The sequence below is a fragment of the Letharia columbiana genome (genome assembly GCF_014066305.1).
Source record: "Letharia columbiana isolate WasteWater2 chromosome Unknown Sc0000047_s0, whole genome shotgun sequence".
NCBI classification, from domain to species: Eukaryota; Fungi; Ascomycota; class Lecanoromycetes; order Lecanorales; family Parmeliaceae; genus Letharia; species Letharia columbiana.
This window is the reverse complement of record NW_023501091.1, coordinates 35,353-57,185: the sequence shown is the minus strand read 5'-3', so window position 1 is coordinate 57,185 and position 21,833 is coordinate 35,353. Positions and strand designations below refer to the sequence as shown.

General features: G+C 50.2%; 11 protein-coding genes across 11 annotated transcripts; 6 read left to right on the top strand and 5 right to left on the bottom strand.

Moving 5' to 3' along the window:
• Window positions 1–72: 72 nt before the first annotated feature.
• HO173_010221 (uncharacterized protein) lies at window positions 73–1,002 on the top strand (the record flags this gene model as incomplete). The annotated part of the gene is made up of 2 exons (XM_037312107.1): window positions 73–864; window positions 913–1,002. The coding sequence occupies 2 exons, from the start codon at window positions 73–75 to the stop codon at window positions 1,000–1,002; spliced, it is 882 nt and encodes a 293-aa protein (XP_037160901.1).
• Window positions 1,003–1,544: 542 nt separating this feature from the next.
• On the top strand, window positions 1,545–2,442 carry HO173_010220 (uncharacterized protein; the record flags this gene model as incomplete). The annotated part of the gene is made up of 2 exons (XM_037312106.1): window positions 1,545–1,680; window positions 1,733–2,442. 2 exons carry the CDS (start codon window positions 1,545–1,547, stop codon window positions 2,440–2,442), a joined length of 846 nt encoding a protein of 281 aa, XP_037160900.1.
• A 340-nt stretch (window positions 2,443–2,782) lies between these two features.
• On the bottom strand, window positions 2,783–5,814 carry HO173_010219 (uncharacterized protein; the record flags this gene model as incomplete). The annotated part of the gene is made up of 2 exons (XM_037312105.1): window positions 2,783–5,649; window positions 5,799–5,814. The coding sequence occupies 2 exons, from the start codon at window positions 5,812–5,814 to the stop codon at window positions 2,783–2,785; spliced, it is 2,883 nt and encodes a 960-aa protein (XP_037160899.1).
• A 973-nt stretch (window positions 5,815–6,787) lies between these two features.
• On the top strand, window positions 6,788–7,833 carry HO173_010218 (uncharacterized protein; the record flags this gene model as incomplete). Its single annotated transcript, XM_037312104.1, has 3 exons — window positions 6,788–6,880; window positions 6,935–7,191; window positions 7,245–7,833. 3 exons carry the CDS (start codon window positions 6,788–6,790, stop codon window positions 7,831–7,833), a joined length of 939 nt encoding a protein of 312 aa, XP_037160898.1.
• A 456-nt stretch (window positions 7,834–8,289) lies between these two features.
• HO173_010217 (uncharacterized protein) lies at window positions 8,290–8,847 on the bottom strand (the record flags this gene model as incomplete). Its single annotated transcript, XM_037312103.1, has 2 exons — window positions 8,290–8,712; window positions 8,785–8,847. The coding sequence occupies 2 exons, from the start codon at window positions 8,845–8,847 to the stop codon at window positions 8,290–8,292; spliced, it is 486 nt and encodes a 161-aa protein (XP_037160897.1).
• A 54-nt stretch (window positions 8,848–8,901) lies between these two features.
• Window positions 8,902–9,246, bottom strand: HO173_010216 (uncharacterized protein; the record flags this gene model as incomplete). The annotated part of the gene is made up of 1 exon (XM_037312102.1): window positions 8,902–9,246. One exon carries the CDS (start codon window positions 9,244–9,246, stop codon window positions 8,902–8,904), a length of 345 nt encoding a protein of 114 aa, XP_037160896.1.
• A 25-nt stretch (window positions 9,247–9,271) lies between these two features.
• On the bottom strand, window positions 9,272–10,816 carry HO173_010215 (uncharacterized protein; the record flags this gene model as incomplete). Its single annotated transcript, XM_037312101.1, has 3 exons — window positions 9,272–10,295; window positions 10,349–10,554; window positions 10,625–10,816. The coding sequence occupies 3 exons, from the start codon at window positions 10,814–10,816 to the stop codon at window positions 9,272–9,274; spliced, it is 1,422 nt and encodes a 473-aa protein (XP_037160895.1).
• Window positions 10,817–15,872: 5,056 nt separating this feature from the next.
• Window positions 15,873–16,296, top strand: HO173_010214 (uncharacterized protein; the record flags this gene model as incomplete). Its single annotated transcript, XM_037312100.1, has 2 exons — window positions 15,873–15,989; window positions 16,042–16,296. The coding sequence occupies 2 exons, from the start codon at window positions 15,873–15,875 to the stop codon at window positions 16,294–16,296; spliced, it is 372 nt and encodes a 123-aa protein (XP_037160894.1).
• A 486-nt stretch (window positions 16,297–16,782) lies between these two features.
• Window positions 16,783–18,686, top strand: HO173_010213 (uncharacterized protein; the record flags this gene model as incomplete). The annotated part of the gene is made up of 7 exons (XM_037312099.1): window positions 16,783–16,857; window positions 16,908–17,108; window positions 17,167–17,489; window positions 17,541–17,581; window positions 17,633–17,707; window positions 17,756–18,366; window positions 18,417–18,686. 7 exons carry the CDS (start codon window positions 16,783–16,785, stop codon window positions 18,684–18,686), a joined length of 1,596 nt encoding a protein of 531 aa, XP_037160893.1.
• A 225-nt stretch (window positions 18,687–18,911) lies between these two features.
• Window positions 18,912–19,508, bottom strand: HO173_010212 (uncharacterized protein; the record flags this gene model as incomplete). The annotated part of the gene is made up of 2 exons (XM_037312098.1): window positions 18,912–19,376; window positions 19,437–19,508. 2 exons carry the CDS (start codon window positions 19,506–19,508, stop codon window positions 18,912–18,914), a joined length of 537 nt encoding a protein of 178 aa, XP_037160892.1.
• A 170-nt stretch (window positions 19,509–19,678) lies between these two features.
• HO173_010211 (uncharacterized protein) lies at window positions 19,679–21,199 on the top strand (the record flags this gene model as incomplete). Its single annotated transcript, XM_037312097.1, has 1 exon — window positions 19,679–21,199. The coding sequence occupies one exon, from the start codon at window positions 19,679–19,681 to the stop codon at window positions 21,197–21,199; it is 1,521 nt and encodes a 506-aa protein (XP_037160891.1).
• Window positions 21,200–21,833: the final 634 nt, after the last annotated feature.

Genomic DNA, 21,833 nt, shown 5'->3' with positions numbered 1-21,833 from the left:
CCTTCGGAGATCCCCTTCACCAGTATCTAGCCTTTAGCCCCTTCTACCACCTTTCTTGGATGTGTTTCCAAGATGGGCGAGACCGAGCCTGAATTGACATATCACAAGCCAACGCCAACGTTCGACCGGGACCTGGAAAAGGCTGGTAGCACCGATAGACTCAGTGTCTTCCGCGAGCAGGTCGGCATCAGCGATGTTCTTGAACTGAGCCCTCGAGCTTCGAGACGGCCAGCTCCAAATCTCGGCATTTACAATCGAGTCTCAACAGAGGAACACAAAGCTAAGCTGCAGTACTATTCCAGCGCTCTTGTCATCAACGCGTGTCTCCTTACCCAGGTGATCTTTGCGTCAGCTTTGACCGCTCTTGGCGCTGGCGGTGGGTCGCATATCCAGATCACGGTCCTCGGTGCAGCGAACACCGTCATTGCAGCCATTCTCACATTCACGAAGGGCTCAGGCTTACCCAACCGCTTACGTCAATATCAATGTACTCTCCGCAAGGTGCGAGAATACATCGAGCAGAGGGAGCGAGACTTTGCTCAGCTGGACTGCCAGCTGGATCTGGATCACGAGATGAAAATCATCAAAGGAATGTACGAGCAGGCTCGCCAAAATGATGAGAATAACGATCCGGGCACCTACCATAATCCTACTGCAGCATCGACCGCAAATGGGCCGTTGACCGGCAAAACCCTAGTGAGCGAGCCGTCCTCCATCCTTGGTCCCGACATACGCCAGCCAGCCCCTCGAGTGGCTTCTGCAGTGGCTCCTCAGGTTCCTCCAATGAATCAGCCAAAGACCGAGGAGGACTTGACGCATAACGAGCCTACACCGCTGGGCGGAGTTGACCGTTCGGCTACAGATGTAGGATACTCCAGCCTAGTCCAGCGACAAAGCTGACAGCTCAATTAGCCAGCGCCCCCGCGTAGAGAAGATTCTCAGCGGTACAAGATCGCCTACTCGGTTGCGGATAGGTTAGTGTCAGGAAGGAATCCGTGGTAGCCCTGTCTGTCGAGACTTGGAATTTGCCTCCTTGGCTTCAATAGACTCAGTGCAACACTCATTGTCTGCTTGCTCAATTCTTACCAAGGCCTTTTTATTCTCCTGGACCCTGGCCCCTTGGCGCTCCTATTTCAGCATTTGAGACTCAAAGCCCGTTATGATGCTAATGGCAACTATCAGACGCAAGACAAGGAGTTGAGATTCATGAAAGACGCACTTTGCTTCATGCGATATGCGTCTAAGACAAATTTGGCGAAGGAAAAGTCCAATGCATTCTCTTTGTGTTTACCTTCCGGTTTCAGGACTGACTGCTCGGCCCTTGTTGGTGAAGACATTGTCTCTCCAAAGGTCTCTTCCGCAAGCAAACAATTCAGTTTCGTCTCTAATTTATGCCATTGTTCTCAACATATAATGTGCTTCCATCCCGCAAACAGTTGGAATACATTCCTGTTGCTGCTGCGGATGATCGCTCAAATAGGTTGGGCACTCTCTTCTACTCTTGTTTTTTTCCGCACCACTTTGGAAGGCCGAAGTTTCTTAGTATGGCAGACAATACATCAGATGATTCGCCAGCCAATAGTCCAATCTACACTCCAGTCGCGCCCAAATTTCCTGAGCAGACATACCGTGACAGATCTAGGTCTCCCAACTCAGACGACTCGGAAGGCGGGCCATCAAGTAATCTTACTTCAATTCACATGCCAGTATTGAAAATGCTAACTAACCACAGGACCTATTCCTAGGAGTTCCAACAATGAGCCGAGCCAATCTTCCACCGAGATCGACCCATCCGCAGGATCAATTGGACGTCTCTACGTTGACCCAGCTCGTCTTACACCAGACCCTTTCCGTTCACCTCCACCAGGTCCCCCAGGTGTGAACCCTTTCATCCGCCTTCCCGTACCGCCCCAACCAGGAACAGGCCGACGAGGTTCGAGGCCCAGAACCGCGCAAGGGACTCCTCCGCCTAGCCGCCCTTCCACCAGGGGCTCGGCTACCGTAACAGTATCCAACACCGCTCAAGCGGGCGATGCTCCCCAAAGGACCGCTGGACCCGCCGCACCTCGCCGTCCGTCCGCGAAGCGTACGATCAAGCAAGAAGACTCCAACAGCGCGAACTCCACCCACCGAACCCCCGGTGCCGAAGCCTCGGCCGCTACGGGACCATCATCCGACCCCCACCCCTCCGGTAAAGGCCAAAGCGCGAAGCGCCGTCCCAATGCCCGGAAATTGCGACCGCACAAGAATCCCAAACCCAAATCTCGTCGGCCGTATGTGCGCGTCGCGGATCGAGAAGAGGTTGTGACGGGACCGGCGAGGAGTACGAGAGGGCAGAAGGAGAGGGCGGGGAGGAGGGGGAGGGTGGAGTTTGGGTTTGGCGATTTGGATCGGTTGGAGAGGCGGAGGAGGGAGGAGAGGAGGGCGGAGAGGGAGGGTTGAGTGAGGGGTTGGCGGTGGATGGAGGAGGAGGAGGAGGAGGTAATTAATTGGGTTGTCGAGTTGGGGTTTGAAATTGGATAGGATGTGTAATATTTCTGTTGTAGATTCAGAAGTTCGCAGATTTTATCTGGGAGTTTCTGTATCTGTTGTGTCTCACCCAATAAAAGGGGCCGTTGTTCAATCGGAGCAAATTCAGAGGTGTCACCGCATCGCCCAGAGTCAAATCCCTCTTTCCGATTAAGCAGGAGGACTACCTCTAGCAGACCTCTACGGCAATCCCAATACCAACAAACTTTAACCCCACCCCCCTCGTACTCTACCAAAACCACATCCCCCTTCTTCATCTCCCACCCTTCGCAACATCCTCCAAATACCCAAGCAAAAAGCTCCGATCTACGGGCGTAGTCCTAGGCGTCGGTGTCTTCGTACCACCTGTCACTCTCTCTTTGCCTCCCATACCCGCAACAATGGCATTGACGCTACTGGCTCTTGACGATGAAACAGGTGGCGCGGTGGGTTTCTGCGAGAAGCCTCCAACATCGCGCGTCAGTTTCGCAAAAGCTGCATCAGCTTGCTCGCGCGGTGTTGGTTTCTCTGATAGCGGACTTATGAAGCTTGCCGGGTCGATGGCGCTAGATGGAGCGGTCAGTGCGGGAGAGACGATTGGCGAGGGTTTCGTGAATAGGGATAGGAGGGATTTCTTGTGATCGGTTGGTTGAGTAGTGCGGTTGGCGAGGAGACTGTGTTTTGGTGAAGGAAGTGGTTGGATGGGAGAAGGTTCATTGGCGTCTTCAGCGTGTGGTGGGCGGCGGAGGATCTGAGGGTGGAATGGTTTGGGTGGTACGGCATGGCCTTTGAGATCGGGCGTAGGAGGCATAGTCTTGATAGGAGATATGAGAGTCTGCAGTTTGGGAGCAACAGCGGCTTTCTGCTGTTTTGGTGGTGGTGTGGGAGTATTGGCATCAGTCAAGCTGAGAGGTGCTTGAGGATGGGCATTCGAACTCGATGGTCGAGCTAGAATGATGACTGGTGACTTTCCGGGTGAATCCTTATGGCTATTGCCGTGAGCAGTATGTTTCGCTTCTTTCGCCGCTTTGGCAAGCATATCGAATTGGGGAACATTTAGAGGACCCTTGACCGTGGCAGACACAGGTGGATTGTCTGCCTTGGAAGTGTCTTGTCGCGGTTGTTTGTGGGCTTTGGCCGATCCATTTCGAACTATCTTCGCCGCTTGCTCTTGAGGTAGTATGTCAGCTCGAGAGGGTTCTCTAGAGTGTCCAGGGGTCATCGGTTGTGCAGAGAGCTCCACCGGCCCAGATGGCGGCTGCAAGGAATTTGCTGCCGGCTTCACTGGCTCTGCAGCTGGAATTGATGGACTACGAAATAAGCTCAGCAGCTTGTCATGATGCTCTGATTTGGGTTTGTCAATCCAAATTGGTGCTTGGACCATGTCTGGCCTTTTCTGACTCGCCGGGCTTGCAAATTTTCCATGGCCTTCGAGAATGTCTAGCATTTGGGCAACATTTGCAGATGGATTTGCAGGTGCTGTCTGTGACTCGACTTTCCCTGACATCTTAATGTCGCCATCCGCGATTGGGGTCTTAGCTGGCGGCCTATCCTTGAAGAGATTGAGAAGTGCAGAAGATTGTGCTGTGAGCTTCGGTGGTGGTAGTTTGCTGGCTGGAGGTATTGATGGAGCGTTGTTACCGGGTACTTGAGAGTACTGGGCGAATTGAGGATCGCCAGTGCGTTGATAAGGAGCAAGAGTCTGCTGTTTGGAATTTACTATGGGGACTGGCTTCTTTTGACGAAGAGTAGAAGCTCGAGGAACAAGCTGAGCCGGCTGCTGTGGTGGTGGGATAGGTCTGACCAGTGGAGGTTGCAGCGATTGGCCGACTGGGGCCTGAGGCATCATCGCAGGCTGTCCGATGGCCAGAGAGGACGCCATAGTAGGTCGATCGTGAGTTGTTGGAAAATGGAGTGTAGGTGGAGGAGATAGCGAAGAGATGCGTGGCGGTTGTTGATGTGGGCGAGGGGGAGACGCAGGCGGAGGTGGACTTTCGATTACTTGTTCGAATGGGGTCTGCGGAATTTGATTCAATTGTGCGGCAGGACCGCCCCGCAATAAAGCAAGCAAAGCATTCGACTTTTGATTTTCCGTCCTGCTTGTCGAAAGCGGTTCTGCTGCTGCCGCTTCCGCCACGGAGTCCGCAGGCTGCGTTGATGGGACACCGAGGACTGACTTCAATTGAGCGGCCATGTCCTTTGGGCCAACAGGAAGTCCAGACGCTTCAGGAAGATCACTCGTCTTGGTTGGTAAAGCCGATTGCCGAAGACTGTCGAGTAGCCTCCCTAACTTTTCACTGGATGGGTGCAGTACAGTGCTCTCTTCAACCTCGTGGTTCGCAATGTGAACTGGCTCTTCGTCTATAGCAATAGCGTTGGCAACTGTGCCGTTTGATTGTTTGGCTTTCTCCAGCTTTCTCTGTGCTGAAATCCATTTTTTCAAGGGCACCAGGAACGGCGCCACCATGTAGAACTTATTCGCGTTGACCGCAAGATCCTCGCCTTTGCCCTCCTGCTGCTGTTTCTTCTTCCTGATGGTCGGTAAATCCGACAATTTGTACCACCCAATCTTGCTGATCTCTTTCCTCGTGCGCGGCTCAAAGTATGTGTCCGTGGGGACTCCTCGGAAGACGTAGAGCCGCATATGCTGTTCCCTCATCGTGACTTCGATGTGTTTCGTCTCCTCCTCGCTACCAACCAGACCCGCCGCTTTGATGTCGTATCCCGTTTCCTCGTAAACTTCTCTGACCGCACAATCCAAATCCGGCTCATCTTTGTTGATCTTTCCCCTAGGAAAACTCCAGTTGGCGCCTTTCTTCCACCCTTTGACCAATACTACCGAATCCATTTGTTCATTGAGCATTATAGCTCCCCGCACCGGTACACGTGTCTTATACGCCAGAAACTCCGAAAATGCCTGAGCATGGTGATATGTCGAGTATGACGAGAACATTGGGCAGTGCTGGAATATGAGGAGGCAGAAATTTCTGAGATTGAGAGAAGGCAGGTCCGGGTCCAGAGGACGGATGAAGTCCTCGTAAAACCATTGTGCTTCTTCTACTTGAAAGCATATTCGCTCAACGGATTCGAGCTCTTCTTTAGGGAGGTTGATTATGAAGCGTACGCATAAGTCATCCAGCCCTGAGCAGGTTCATAGTCAGCATACAGGATGTTATCATTGGCTTGAGGAGATAGTGACTCCAGAACGGTGCTTGAGACATATCGCGCAATAATTACCATGCGGAGGATGCTCGCAAACGCCGTGTTGAATGGAGGCCAGGCAGACTTACAATCGACTAGCTGCATCTTCTTCTCTGTCATCTTGGTCTCCCCACCCAAGCATATCTCTGCCTATCGTGAGTGGATCGGCAAAGCGGCCGAAGGTGTGCAATGAGAGCTAGCTAGCTGATGACAGCAAGCTGTTTTGTGACGAAGCTGACAAGGAAAACCAACATGTACAGCCACAATACTGACGCGGAAGGGAAGGGCCAGCAAATATGATTTATGAATCTAGAATGAACAATAGGCTATGGGTAGGCAGTGAAGTGGATAATGAATGAGTGTTTTCAACGAGTATGTTTGATGATTCGGCGAATGCGCTGGCGCGAGGTTGGGGGAGATCTCCAAAGTGAATAGCCGGGCGGGCGTTTTTAGCGGTGGCTGTGCATGTGTGGCACCAGAGGCCGGGGAATCCTCGGTGTCCGAGGGGATACGTATGACGATTGCCACTTAAAGTTGAAGTCTACAAGCTTGCCCAGGGAGCAGAGAGAAAAAGAGAGAGGCGCAATATGTCGATAATACAGGCAGTTGCATCATCAGCGTTTCTAATATGTAACAAGGAGTAACAGGGAATTGCTGTTCATAATTCAAAATAGTCCGCAAGCGCTGCACGGGAGCAGCCGCTGCTATACGTTACATTAGCGTCTTGCCACCAAGAATGAACGCGAATGACATGTTTTCCCCAAACAAGATCTGCGACAAACAAAATGTACGAATATAAAACAAAAGGGTCCTATGACTCCTATCCTCTCTTCTACCAAAGCTAATCTTCCCCTCGACCGCTTCAATCCTACAATAGATTTCTAACGCGCGCGCACTCATCAATGTATCACGGGCCATCTGTGAGTGGGGAAGTCTTTGTTCTCAATTGAAGCGCGCTTCTTTTGTCGTCAAGAACTACAAAATCCGGCCTTCTGCTCTCTTCTTTCTTCTCTTTTCATACTTCACATACCTCTCCAAAATCATTCAGACGCTCGCACATCTTAATTCAAAGTCCAACATGTCAGGCAACATGGCTTGGAAGGCCGGCAAGGGCGCTTTTCAAAAGTTTGGCGGCAAGAGTGCTCACCAAGATCCTACAATAAGGAGCGTGGTAAGGCGCCACATCAACTATTACTTCTACCTACCTTCACTGACCACTGCAAAGGACAATGCTCACTACCGGGGCGCAAAGATCGAAAAGAAGAAGGAGGACGGGCAACTGGTCTTCTTCCTAAATGACCACGAAATTGCCAACAACCACCGCAAGGACAGTGCGTACTATGAGTACATGGGAGTACCAGAGAAAGATGCCAAGATCCTCTCAAGCGTCGTCGCAAGCGCGAGGTTTTTAGATAACGGCATCCGCCTCCCTGTGGTCGGCTACAAGATTGGTGTCAACACGTTCATCGAATTGATTCCTGGGTGAGCTCGACCTCATGATCATAGCTATATGAGTTATACTGACCACTTCTCAGGGCTGGTGACTTCGTTGGTAGCGCTTTAAGCTTTGTGCTCGTCGTCCTACCCAGCTCCAGCGTTTCCAAAGGTCCCGACAGGAAGAAATTGAGGGCTGTTATGGTGTCCAACCTGTTGGGAGGCTTTGTCATCGGCCTGCTGCCCATCGGTGGAGACATCGTTGACAGTATGATGAAATTCAATGTCAAGAACGCAAATGCACTAGAGGCAATGCTTTTGAAGCGCGTAGACCACGCCGCTAAAACGGGACGGGATGCAGAGAAAGTCGGGAGAACGACTGGATATCAGCATACGGGCACCAATGGACGTCACATTGCAGCGACCAACGGACATCCCCACTCCGAACCTCCAACTCATCAGCCTCCGAGATATATCACAGCGAATGATCTACGTCAGGACCCTAGGCCAGAAGCAAACGCGCGAGCGCCAGTGGTCCAGGCTCAGCCGAAGAAAAGTGGTGGCAATTTCTTTCGACGTCGAGGGGCACCGCAGGGCGGTCAGGACGTGGCGATGTCAATGGAAGAGGTCGCACCGGCCCGCCCGTCTCGGCCAAAGCATTCAGTGCAAGAGCGCGGTGGTCATTTCTGATAGAGCTACATGCGATATGATACCCCTGAGCATTCGAAGCGTGCATTGCATCATGATTTCCTAGCGATATTGTTTGCTGATCCTAACGGTCAGATGTACTGGTAGTGAATAATAATCATGCCATAAATCAAAGTGTTCCGTTTACAAACTCTTCTGCCAAAATGCTATCGCATGGCCTGACACGGCTGGCACTCGTTGTAGCACACCAACGCAAACAGCCGTTGTCTTTGCAATGCAAGATTTTCGGACTGGCGTTGACAGCATGACTTCTGGTGACACAATTCTAGATCTTGAAGAAGGATAGTTGGAACGAGGAAGACCTGCTATGGTTTCATTCCCTACTCCAATAAACGCAGTATTTTAGTTCAGTTCACCCATCTCATCCCTATCTAGTGGCGATACCCATGTACCGAAACCCAGGGGGGCTGTAGAATATGCGGTAAAAATTGCGTTCAATCAACAGGCTTGTGACTCCCATTCACCGGACTCCTCAGACCCACTGACGGTTCCGCCAAAAGAAAAAGCCTCGCATAGGGATAGGAGGTCGAACCAGACTGATTCAATCAGCAGAAAAGTCCCACCGGCGTCCGTCTCAAGCGTCGATTCTATCCACGGATGATTCAGTAGCCACGGTATGCCCATTACAATAGGGGTTGTACACAAGGTGATGCCGCAAGCTCGCCAGATCGACATCTGAACATAGGTAGGGAAATGAAAAGCCCGTGCGCCCAAATGACTACCGCCGTGAAGATCACCGAACAAGAGGGCGGCGACATCCACATGGAAAGGAGGATTCTGCCCGTCGTCTCCAGCTGCGTTGCTCACTGCTAGCAAGGTGGCAAAGTTGGTAACACGGGGATCTCGACTAGTGTTGGTAGTCTGACTCCATGCGGTTCCGTCCACCGATTCGCATACATCGTCAATTCGCACGCAATATGTGCCTTGTCATACGCCTCCAGGAGAGTGAGTGGAAGCGTTGTCGGAACCCGTGCGAAGCTGCGGATTAGGGACCATATCGGTTGGGTACCTACGATCGATTTGGCAAACACATCGGCTTCGCTTCGGTCTCTAAGATCGTGTTTGGATAATTTCGGGAGACGGCCGATTTTCGCCTTTTGGAAGATGCCTTCTCAGGAGGATGTCATGCGTGGTTTGTCCCACTAAGATGACGAGTCTACTGCTAGACTCCCGCAGGCGACGAGGAAGGCTTGGGACATGGTGCGGGAACTGAAGTCCTTTGACTTTGCTGGCGTGGCTGCATCCGGTGGTTATGTTGATCTCTTCTGTGTCAGCCGTGCTTATGAGATCAGCGTTCGAGAGCTCTCCATCCTGACGAGCAAGGTGATGGTCTTTTAGTGACAGATGGGCTTCTATTGAAGCTCTGCTGAGGTCATCGAAGTGATAATCCAACATATTCCCTATTCTCTGGTCGAACTTCTCAGACTGTTCGCGCACAGCCATAGCAAAAAGAATTGCCGTATTCGGACCCGTTGCTATCAGCCACTTGTGGTACTCCAGAGTCCAACTGGTCTCCACCCCATGCCTCGTTCACAATTGGATATCCACAAAGAGCGCATGTATTCGTACCCTCAGACGTTGAAGGTGCCACTAGTCTGCCTGCAGTTCGTACCACGTTCGCGACAATGCTTGGGTAGTTCTGTTCGACAGACTCGAAGTACTGAGTCATGAGGCCATCTATAGTAGTATCCTTGGACGATGTGGGCCGTTGAAATGGAGCCTCACAGATCAGTGGAGTCAGTGGAGGTGAGGTCATGCTCACATAAGATCCGAGTTCCTTTCTTAGCAGATCTCTCAGCGGGTATGTGCAACTAGTGCCGTCAGAGGACGATCCATCAGCTGTCAGCCATGGAAGAGCGATAGCTCTGCCTTTGGCCGTCTCCGAGAGTGTCTTTTCTGCCAATCGAGTAGTCGAATCGCCGAAAAGTATGCTATCACAGGCGTGTGCTTTTGCAAATGCCAGGATCAGTCGACGCCGTAGTATTTCAATCATATCGACTCTTGATGTTGCCGAAGGAACAGATGACAAGATGTGCTTCAAGCAAGTCCGCTTGTCCAGAGCGATAGAACCATTCGTCAACGCATCAGCGGATGCTGACGTGTCGAAGCCAATGCTGTAATCAAAGCAGTCTTCCAGCGAGATTACTGTGTAAGTGTGAGAAGGGTACCTCTGCTTGAGCACGTCCAATGATTCAAGGGAAGACGGCTGCCCAAGCACTACGGACTGTTCCACAAACAGGACGTGAAGGTTGTATCCAGCATGACGGCCTGTCTCCGCCCTATTACTGAGCTGCTGATCAAGCACGTGCAACAGAGCGATGGATGATACTCCAAATGAAATGGGAACTAGCAGAGTCCTTTGCGGATCCTTGAAGCCCCCACGCAGCTTGTTGGTCTCCAGCCTTTTCAGGACTTTGGTTGCAACATATCTCATAAAGCACTCCCTTGGAAAATGAGCTCAACATGAAGCTGAGCAGGATTTCGCTTACGAACGCACCTGCAAAGATGCTCTGTCCGCACCACCAAAGCTGTCTCCGCAGTGTGACATCTTGCACATGACACTGTGTCTTTCTTCTGGCCATTCTGAGCGACCGGTTTGGGCATCTTGAGCAACTTCTCGTTGTTGTAAATGATTGAAGTGGCAGATTTCAAATAATGGTACAATTTTCGAGACGGCGCCAAGGCGTAGGGCTGAGACTTTATCTGCTCCAGAAGATAGCGTCAGAACTGTTGTTGATGACTACGACCTTTTTCAAGCTAGATTGGTAGATACGAGTATTTTCAAGTAGTCTCTATCGCCCGTCAGCGACAGATCGAATCTCTTTGCTCCGTTGCCTTTTTCTATAAGTCGATTCTGAGCCGCAGCTGCAACGTCGAAGCCTGGGACGTGGCTAAGACTGAGGACATCACGTAACAGCTTCGGCACCCATTGAGGCTTGAAGTTCATGAATAACTCTTTCTCCATCTTCGGCAATCTACCGACAAGAAAATCTGTACGCATCGCCCAATGCTCGTCTGTCTTGCCCTGCACGAATCCAGCAATGCTAAGTGACAGAATCTAAGCTATAGTACCCAGAAACCTCACCCACCTCGCTGACATGGTTTAAAAGTACGGTTCCGCATGTGCCACAAGACCCCCTGTGCAGATGGTGTGCACAGGCAATCTGTAAAACCACGACAGTTATTAGGATCTGGTTGGAAAGGAGCTCGGCAGCGGTCGGCACACCCTGAGCATACGCGACTCGACCTGTCCGAATATACTGAGCATATACTAAGGATATGCTGTGATCCAGAGCAGCCCGATTTAAAATTGTACTACATCATTTTAACAATAGGAAATGAGCCATTACTTGACAACACCCTGCCCCAACGTAATCGTCGTCAACCCTTCCCTCGGTCCCACGACAGCCCTTAAGGCTCCCGCGCCCCGATCTGCCGCTTCATCTGTCCGAGCATCGGCCGCATCTGACAAGGCGGTGCCTCCAGCCGAAGCTCCAAGAATGGCGCTCTTGATATCTATGGGAGCCGAGGGATTTGGCCTGTGGATAGGGTTCCCGTTGGCCAGAATATGTTCGGAGTGTCGCCGTGAACCAATACGTAGACTTCCTCGTTGTTGGTCGCAGTTTTGATTGTGACATTGCTATACTCGTTGTAATAGCAGTCGACGTTGGAAAGATAACCTGTTTCCTCAAATTTGTAGCCATTGGTTTGGGATATGTTGACATTCTTGCTCGGAGAGAGAGAGAGAGAGAGTCTGCTAATCTATCGATCGGGCCAACAGATGATGCTGCACCGTAAGACCGACCGTGGTAAGTGAACGAAAATCCGTTCAGTGTGGAGTGTTTGGATGTCGATGAATTGCGACTTGACGCCGAAGCTACAGAATTGAGGAGCACGCCACTAGAATCTGAGATGCGATAGGGTTAGTAGTGATCGTGGGAGATGATAGCACGTACTTACCTCTCCATGGGCGATACGTGAAAGTGCCTTGTCTCGTTATGTTCGGGTACTCAGTCCCAATACTGGTACAGTCACTACTACCGGCGGGCGCGCATAGGTGGTCCCAAAATGACGCCGAGGGGCGACTATAACGAGGGACTTGGTACTGTCGAATGACCTCTACATTGGTTGAGACGGGCGTAAGAGCACCGGCCCACAAAGCGGAGGGAAATTGAATGGCAACGAGCAAGACCAGAAGAGACACAGTATGTCTGAATGGTAGGTCGAAGTCAAGGCTCTTAAATTGTAAAGCATTCTGAACATTAACGTATCAAGTGTCATCGGTTTGCGTCCAATTCTCAGTTTAGTGTCATGTATGATCAGGGTAGAGAGGGAAAGTGATTGGAGACCAGCCAAGACAGTGGAAAGAACTTGAACGATGATCTGGATGGTAGCTCGACGTATATTCTGGACGTTGTAGAGGAAGCCGTCATTGTACCAATTGGACCAGGTCAATCCCAGCAGAAGGCAACTAACGAGGGTGGTTAGAATCAGACAAGGGAAAACGGCCGCCTTTGCGCTGAATGGGGCCTTTGGATGTGAGAGGTCTGCAGACATTGGTCAAGATAATCGCTAATGTAGAACAAGATTGCAATGGGGCGTCTCTGTCACCTGTGTGACTATCTATATAAATGTAAGGAGTGGGAGAGTTCTTTCCCAAACTTATTGTTGAAAATAGATCTGTTTCGCCAGCTGCGGTTTTAGAGAGTGGCTGGGCTTCGTACAATGGTGAGTCGGATTCAACAATCATTGGACGCTATCTAGCTGAAGTCCAATGCAGCTCTAGTGGATATGCATCAACCATCTTCCTGCGCCCTGGTGTGCCCCATTTTGCCTTGCGATGACTCAAGCCTTGGTAAAGCCTCCTGGCTACTTCTTGTTGAACTGGGTACCTACAACAAGGTCACTTTGTCTAGTTGACTTATGCGTCCTTTTATCTTATTCGCTCACGTCAATGTATAGCTACTATTACTAATTTCGATCTACGCCGTACATATATGAAAGGTTTTTGACGCTGAGGTGCGAGAATATGTTTCTTTAGGTCTGCTTACCACGGCGTTGAGATGGGCCAATCACAAATTCAGCTATGCCCATATACCCGTGACGTGTGCATTCCCATGAGTAGAAAACAAGTAATGGCAGATCGAGTCACCAATCATACCGGAGCATTTGCACCCTACAAAAAAGCCCAAGGGTGAACGCATGAAGAGATAGGGGTCCCTCAAAGAGCACAAGCCGTTGGAACCTTAGCTTTTCAACCCCAGGTATACCAGTCGGCGCAGGTTGGAGCAACAAAACACCCCCATCATGACCAGGCCATGTCGCAGTCTCGTTCGGTGATTCCAGCGTGACGTTACTCTTCAGACAACAAATAGGTGATGTATCACCTGCTTGCTGCAGATTGGCCCCAGTCCCTAACGCAACTCCTGTGCACGCGTACGCGAGGAAGTGTTCCTACCTCGTTTGGAGGCTGTATAACGTGCATACATCCGAGCACTCGTTGAGGATAGAGACATTAGTGATGAGCTCTATGTCTATGACAGAGCTTTCTACGGCCAGGTTGGTGTTGCAGAGCATTTCGAACGAGAAGCTTGTTTCAGTGGGTTGCAATCGGAACTTCGAAGCTATTGTTGGGAGGGGCTTGTTGGTTGCAATGTAAGTGGAGTCGTTGGCGATAGGACAGGTTGAGGATGGGAGAGTAGGTGACGTTGAGGTAATCGTGGTGACGATGTCGGACTGTATGATGGTAGCAGATGCGTTACTCGCCTCGGTGCTGTCAACGGGTGCGGAACTAGTTAGAAGAATTGAATGTTTGAAGACATGAACGGATAAGAAGCAGGTTATGAAAATTGGCCTGCCGTGATGAAGTCGACTTATGTTGGGCTGCCAGACCTGCACCGAGTCCTGCACCAATTGCGACGGCCAGACATACGATAGCCATTACTGCTAACACCAAAATGCTTCTCGATCGGCCTTGACTCTTTGCTTGAAACTGAGTAGACTGATCCGGCAGACCAGAGACAGGACCTCCTGTATAGTACTTGTTTCGATCTGATTGAGGAGCGACATCTGGACTTTCAGGTGACTTGACCTCTAGTCCGGACTCTAAGTACCGCCCTGTCCATCGTCGAATCTTGGATCCAAGGCTTTGATTTGGATAATGTCCGAAAGAAAGGAAAAAAAAGATGAAAGGGAGCAAGCGATAGATACAAGGCTGGTGTTGCTTCAAGAGTCTTCTCGTGGCTATAGATGGTACTGGTGACTGTCGAATCAGCCCTAGATTCAAATCGGAGGGGACTCAAGCATCGAGGGGAAGACGAAGGGATCAGTGCAGTGATAACGGGGCTCAGCACAGCGGATCTCCTGCCTATCTTCATCCGCTATATTCGGACATGAAAGTGAATATGCAGCCTTGGGCTGATACTTGCATGGTTGAAAAAATGATTGGATATCCCCAAGTTCATGCGCTGCGCGTGCTGCTCTCCACCTATCCATCAACAACCATTCAGCACTCTGATGACATCGAGTGCATGTGCCAACCGAGTATCAACACCCCCAACATACGCACGGTGTTCTCCCTCATTCGGCGAGGAATGACTGATCGCATTGATTCTGGGATGTATCTGGTGCTAGTGGTAGCACCAATGCCTTGTTGCATATGCAAGACTACGGAGACTGATTGTTTGAACATAAAAACCTCCCTCCGCTGTACGCTAGCTAGCCTAATCAGATTTGCGCCACCCCACATGGGTAGAATTCTCATAGCTCATCACACTTAGATAGCTACCAACTACATACTTCTTCAAACATGCTGCTTACGACGCATATGACATAGCTGAGACTTTGTCGCAGGTCGAGCTGTCAGCTTTATGTTTGAGGAAGGTCCACGAAAAGAGGCTTCAGCGAAGAATTTCCGCGAGGAGAAGGGTGATATGAGGATTCCTCCCCGTGGGACTGCGCGTTAGCGGGTCTCATAGCAATCGCATAGAACATATCGCATGGCAGTCTCCTGAGTGGGATGAAGGACTCATGGGAAGTCCATCTCTACCTGGTCACGTGTGACAGAAGCTGTCGTACACGCCAGAAATTCCCAATGTCCTGTAAAGTAGCGTACATCAATCAATACCTTCCGCCTTGGAGGAACACTGGTAGAGAGCCTTCAAGAAGTGCAAAACCAGTACGTTGACATGATGCTCTTGGAATATACGGGCTTGCAAAATATTAGAAGATTATGTGATGGATTTTGTACGACCTGCAGCTTTTAGAACATCATAGTCATACAAACTTAGTCGATTGGGATCAGAACACCGCGATGTACAGCTGTCATGTCGAGGCCGAATCACCAATATTCTTCATTTCTGCATTGAATGTGGAATGTGTCGTTGTACCTGATGGTTTGGAGGTCAAGGCCAACTATGACGCCCGAGCCATTGACCCAAAGCAAATGCAGCGCATCTTGAATCAATTGGCCCATTTCATTTGGCCAGCGTCGTGTTCAATGTATCGAGAAGGTTGCCGGTATTGAGATAATCAGTCAAGAAGACGTGATAGAGATACGGACATGGAATGCCTCGGTTCCTCCTAAAGTCAAACTTTGCTTGCGTGAAGTCATCGGAGGCTAAGCGAAAATGAACCCTGACGCCGAAGCTCTAAGCTCTTGGAAGGGAAGCATGACTGTCAAAAGAAACATAGCGCATACTGTTCGTCCATTCCTGAACAATAGAATTTTGGCTTAGTTTTCAAGAGAGGTCAATGCTTGCAGGAGCCCTGTTCAACATCAAAGGCTCACAGCTCTGTTTCCTTACAGCAAATCATATAGTTGCTGACCTCGTCTCATGGCGAATCATTCTTGAAGACCCGGAAGAATTCTTCTCGTTTTCGGGGAACAGACGACGGGAAGACGGTGCTTTCCAGCTCTGGTGTGACCTGCAAGCAAAGCACAGTCGCAATCAAATCGAACTAAGCCAGGGGCCTTCTTTCGAAGTCGGTGAAGCTGATTACAGCTTTTGGTTATATAAGCCATGACTGATAGAGCTGGGGATGCAACACAGGAAAAGCTCGCAATTGATTCGGAGTTGAGCTCAAAACTCAAGCGACCTTGTGACGAACCACTTCGCACTGACTTTGATGATATACTTGTGTCCGCTATCATGCACTCTTTTTCCTAAATTTCAAATGACCGCACTGTAGCAGCATTCTCTAACGAGCATCTGTGAGCCTTGGGATGGGCGGTCCAACCCTTCCCTGACTGTTGGGTGGTTCACGACCACAAGCCCAATACAACTGTCTGTCGAGAACGCTGGCGTGGTCGAGGTTCTTCGCCGTACGAAATACCGCCGCTTCGATATAGTTCTAGCTGTTGAAGAACCGGAGCCTGGTACCCTAACGGTCGAGCTGAATCATAAGGGATCGCGCGTTACGGAGATCGAGCACAAGAAGTGGTAGATACGCTTGACAGAGTGTAGCATCTGGGTCTGAAGAGAGAGAAATGAATGTAGGGTGGAATTTATGAACTGCCTTCTTAGTGAGCCGATTCATCATACATCAGCATATGTACAATATGTTCGACTCTTTGGCCTTCAAAATTACCCAAGGGCCCCCTCCTCCCTTCCCTTCCCCCCAAAAACAAAATGGTGAATATTACTCATATATAAACAAGATGTACGAAAGTTGACCTTCTCGCTGTGACGGCTCTTCTAAGTGCACATTTCAGTCTTAAGGGTATGGTTCTTTTCCTGCCAAGGCGTATATTGTAGGGCTGCAGCCTTAGCGGAATCAGCGCCAAGCCCTCGGCGGAGCTTCTCGCCTTGCAGCAGGCTTCTATGATTGCCTTGACCTGGCCTGTCAATTGTCAAGCCAGATGAAGACGAGACTTAGATTCTCGCTATCAGAAAATATTTCTCAGTCAGCTCGAGCAGTCCAAAAGCCAAGATGAAGGCGTTGCGTGGAGCTTTGCTCGCGCTTGCGCTATTTATATCGAGTGTCCTTTCCAGTGAGGTTGAGATTGTAAGCATGAAGGAAACCCCGCGAGCCGTACGAAGCTAATACTGCAATAGACACAAAAAGAGCAAAAAAGGCAGCAATGCAATGGAATGTACAGCAAGAGCGCATGGGGCGGCAGTGTGGACCCGTTCATACTCACCAAGTTCATCCAGGCTACACCAGAAGGTGATGAAGACCCGATAGTTAGCCTTGTCATATTTGAGTGGAAGGACGAGGATTTAGTGGGCGTGTGGCCTTCAGAGGATGCTCCAAAGGTGGGAACGGATCCCCTGCATTTTTGGGAGCCTCGAGCTGATCCGTACTGCGGTTCAGAAAGCATTCATCTGTGACGATGCAAGTGTGGAGTCCTCTTTCTGCGAGGCTTCACAGATTGGGGAATTCATATTAAGTTCCAACGCGTCGGAAGCATCGAAAAACCCGGTCATTACCCAGTCGGTCCACTTGAAGGATCCCCAGCCAGTGAATTACCCAGTCAAGAGGACAGGGTACTATTGTGTTGGAACCTACGGATTCTCTGCGGAAGATTACAAAGCGGTTGTCGAGTTCAGGAATGCATACGGAGAGTTGCAAGCTGCCCAGATTGCGAAGCTACCTTTCTACGGGGGTCTCACAATTGTCTATGCCGTTATGTCGATGTATGTGGTCTAGCAACACGTTTGTGCTGCAGCTTTACTCACGGAAAACAGATTTTGGGGCTTCCTCTATGTTCAGAACCGTCACGATATATGTAAGTTTAAGCATGCGTATCACTCGAGTTGCAGCAGCTGACAGTGGGTAGTACCCGTCCAGAACTATATCACGGCAATCATCGTATTCCTTATAGTCGAGCAACTGATGACATGGGGTTTCTATGGTATGCTTACTCCATTGTGTTGTCTTCGTTGCGGACTGATGCTCCTAGACTACTCCAATAACCATGGGAATAACGCGCTGGCGAAATGTCTGATGATAATCGTCGCCATACTCAATGCTGGCAGGAATTCTTTCTCCTTCTTCCTGCTTCTCATAGTCTGCATGGGTTACGGTGTTGTTAAACCTAGTCTCGGCAGGACGATGTGGTATGTCCGCGTTCTGGCTCTGACACACTTCGTCTTTGGAGTCATCTACGCCGTTGCGAGCTTGACGATTACGCCAGATAACGCGGGGCCTCTTGTCCTTCTGGTCATCTTACCTTTGGCAGCGACTCTAACGGCCTTCTACGTTTGGACGCTAAACTCTTTGAACCTGACGATGAAGGATCTGCTCGAGAGGAAACAGAGTGTCAAGGCAATGATGTACAAGAAGCTCTGGTGGTGCATATTGGGTAGTATCGTGGTCATTTTCGCCTTCTTTTTCCTCAACTCATTCACCTTCGCTGGAAGAAGCGATCCAAATTTCGTGCCGGACCACTGGAAGACAAGGTGGTTCATCCTCGATGGATGGCTGAATCTGGTGTACTTGGTGGATATAGCCTATGTCGCGTACCTGTGGAGGCCGACGGCGAACAACCGAAGATTTGCTATGAGCGACGAGGTAATTAGTCGGCGATGATATTCCATCCGTTCATGCTGACCGGTCTGCAGCTTGCCCAAGATGATGAGGGCTTCGAAATTGCTTCCTTTGGTGGCTCATTAGACGAGGAAGACGCTCGATCGCCAGATGCAATGGAGAATGGTGATGGAGCACTATCACCCATGCCTCCTAAACCAATGAATGGCAGCCATCACCAACGGCAGTCATTAGATGGCGAGACCATATTCGCAGTGGGAGAGGACGGGGATAAGTGGTCCGACGACGATGAATCCCCACGAAACTCGGCGGAACACAAGAGGTTGACGGGAAAGAATGACTAACGGAGAGATTTCGGTAGCGAGAGATGTGTCAGGAAATCATTTCTTTTCGAGTATGTTCAAAGCGTTACTTGATGGATTCCAAGCATCGAGCAAAGGCGTTTGGTATGGCTGGGTATCTACGATGCTTTTGGTAACCAGCCCTCGATTAGAACAGATCGTATTTACAATATACATGCTCCAATCGAATGGCAAAGATCGCCAATAATACAGTTGTCCAAATCCCCATCACTTCTTCCCTTTCTTCTTCTTCCCACCGCCGCCCCCACCACCTCCTCCTTTCTCTCCACCTCCACCTTTCCCTTGCGCTTGCCCACCTTTGGCTCCACCCTTACTCGTAGGGACTTTCGTATCCTCCAGCTTCACAGCAGCCACACCCTCCATCTCCTCTCCTGGTTCCTCCTTGACCTCCGTCTGCTCCCTCGCTGGTAGCGCAGCCATAACCCTCCCACAATTTCCTAAACTCGCCACCAGCCGCCCCACTTCCGCCGCCTTATCAGTCTTATATTTTAGACATGTGCCTGATACTGGATCGTATGATTTAAGCGTAAGCGTCGCTTTTGGCGCCTGACTTTGGTGTGACGGGACTTGGTGTTCCGAAGGCTCGGATTTTGGTGGGGGAGAAGACGTTGATTTCGAGGGTGAGGGAGAAGGCTTAGGGCCGGAGATTGTGTATTTAGTTGTTATTCGGGTCTGCGAGGACAGGGTTGGTCAATAGGTAGATTGATGGGCATAGAAAGAAGAAGGACGTACGGTGGTGGGGCGCGCGGATATCAGGAGGGCGGATTGCTCCAGGTATGATTGAGCGGTGGCGAGGTAGGGCATGGTGCGTCTTGAAGTAGTCTGTGACTGTAAAGATGCCTTCCTCATCACAGGTCAAATGTGGAAGGCCGGAGATAGAGTAGTCTACGTCGGCGTTTAGGGCCGTGAATTTGGCAGTCTCGTGGGGCCTGAGACGACCATTTCTTCGAAGACGACTGAACACTGGTGTCAGTATGGCCGAGGACTACGATTCCGATGCGGAGAGGGTTGGTGGCGTGGTATCAAGCATCACGAATGGCTCCGCAACTACAGAAGCAGCGAGTACAGAGGGAAGTTCTCTTGTCGAGGACCTGCTCGCGAGATGCCAAAGCCTCGTCAACGAGCTTGAGGACTTCAAAAAATTCGTGGCCGAGCAAAGATTAGAGCAAGAACCTGCAGTCGACATACACAAGTTTCAGACATCGGTAGCGACGGAGCATAAGTCTCTACAGAAGCTCGCATACGCAGATCTCACAGCCGAGAAAACTATACATACACTTCGCTCCTCAAACCTGCCATTCTATGCTGCCATTTGGGACGCTGCGAAAGCAAGCAAAGCTCTAGTGACATTCGGCAAACGATTCTATTGGGACAATCGACCTACAAGAGACAGCAAGAAAGCAGCGGAGAAGAGGTGTGCATTGGTGGATATAGTGGCCCACGACGGTGAAGAGTGGATTAAAGTGTCTACTATTACAGGAAACCGTCTCTCAATGGAGATCGCCAAAGCAAAGTGGGAAGCGGCAGACTCGTCCAGCGAAGATGAAGAACAAGAGAATGGCAACAGCACCTCCGACGAAGATGATGTTGATCGAATAGAACTGATGAAGGTAGCATATGACCTGCTTCGCGCATCTCAGGCCCACCGAATCCACTACAAGCACCCTAGGATTCGTTTTGTCCTCCCAAAAATTTCGTCTAGTCCTCCACCAGAGCTGATGCCGGTACTTGAACGTATTCGGTCAACCGGTGCAGTCATTGACCTTGGAGATCAGAGCGCTTCAAATGGACTGTTCAAGGAAAGTGCCTTTCCCCGTCTCTTGCCCTCTCCCCACCCGCCCTTGACGGACACTTTAAACATCGACTGCACGATACTACTCGCCCTCGTCTCCGACTTATCTCACACAGCCAATCATCCAATTCTGCCCAACTACAATTCAGCGATAACACGGCAAATTGAAATGGAAACCCGGGAACACCTTCTGCCCTCAAGCCTCTGGCCAGCCATGGCGAATAAAGATCTAGTATGCACGCACGAAGCAGCCAAGCGAATGAAGGAGATTGTGGACACCATTGGAATGCCAAACGAGAAAGCGAGGACAGTATTGCTGATAGGGGATGGGCCAGCACGGTCGGGGAATGGTTTGAGAGAAGCGTTCGCTAAGTACAGCGACTACGCTATTCCATCTTCCTTGGGCCTACCCATTCGCATTGTTCAAGCTGAGGTCTCCGAGTATGATCTTGAGAACGCGATACAAAGAGGCACACTACCGCCTGTCGCGTTGCAAGTGGCCGAGCAGTTGACGGATATCAATCGCAGTGTTTTCATGTACGGGTGGATGCAAAGTATGACTACGGTGAGCTCGAACCGGACAGTTGCCAAGCAGGTTGAAGTCATAGTGGAGAGAGCTGGCAACGGTGCTACGGGTCCGGAGATCTGGCTGCGCGAGCCTGCTAGGAGTTTACTCGGGAAGGAGAAGGAGAGGCGGAAATGAACCGAGAGGCAGACGGTTCAATTCTGAAGTACTACTACCACTACTACCACCACCAGTGTTTATCCGGTACCCCTTGAATATTTCCGGTTCACACAACTTTCCAAATACTTCAAATCTAGAACGAAACCGTACACTTTATATATTCTACTCTTGCGAACTTGGAAAAAGGGTTTCGCATGATGAATCCTAGGGCGGATGAAGTTTGGGCTTCGAAATCTATGCGAGGTTCGTGGGGAAATCTACGATTTTCTCTGCGGGTCGCATACTCCTTTTTGCAAAACCATTTGCGGGAGCGCCCGTTTGACAGCCACCCCACCAAATTTTCGCCGTGACCACCGCCAAATGTGCGCAAGAGGTATTTCGTTATATAGGCATCGCAGTAGCTATTCTACCTTCCTAATTAGGCTAGAATTAAAGTTATCTAACTAGCGATATAGTATAGATATATAGAAGGATCCTCCTCTTACTATATTTATAGATTATATTATCGCCGCTATATTATTTAAATAATTATCTAAGAAGAAGCTTAGTAACCTTAAAAAGCCTATTGTAAGGAAGAGGCGTATAAATATCCTGCTAGTCGTTAATAATAAACGGCCTTCGCTCTTCTAGAATATAGTTATGAAGAGAGAAG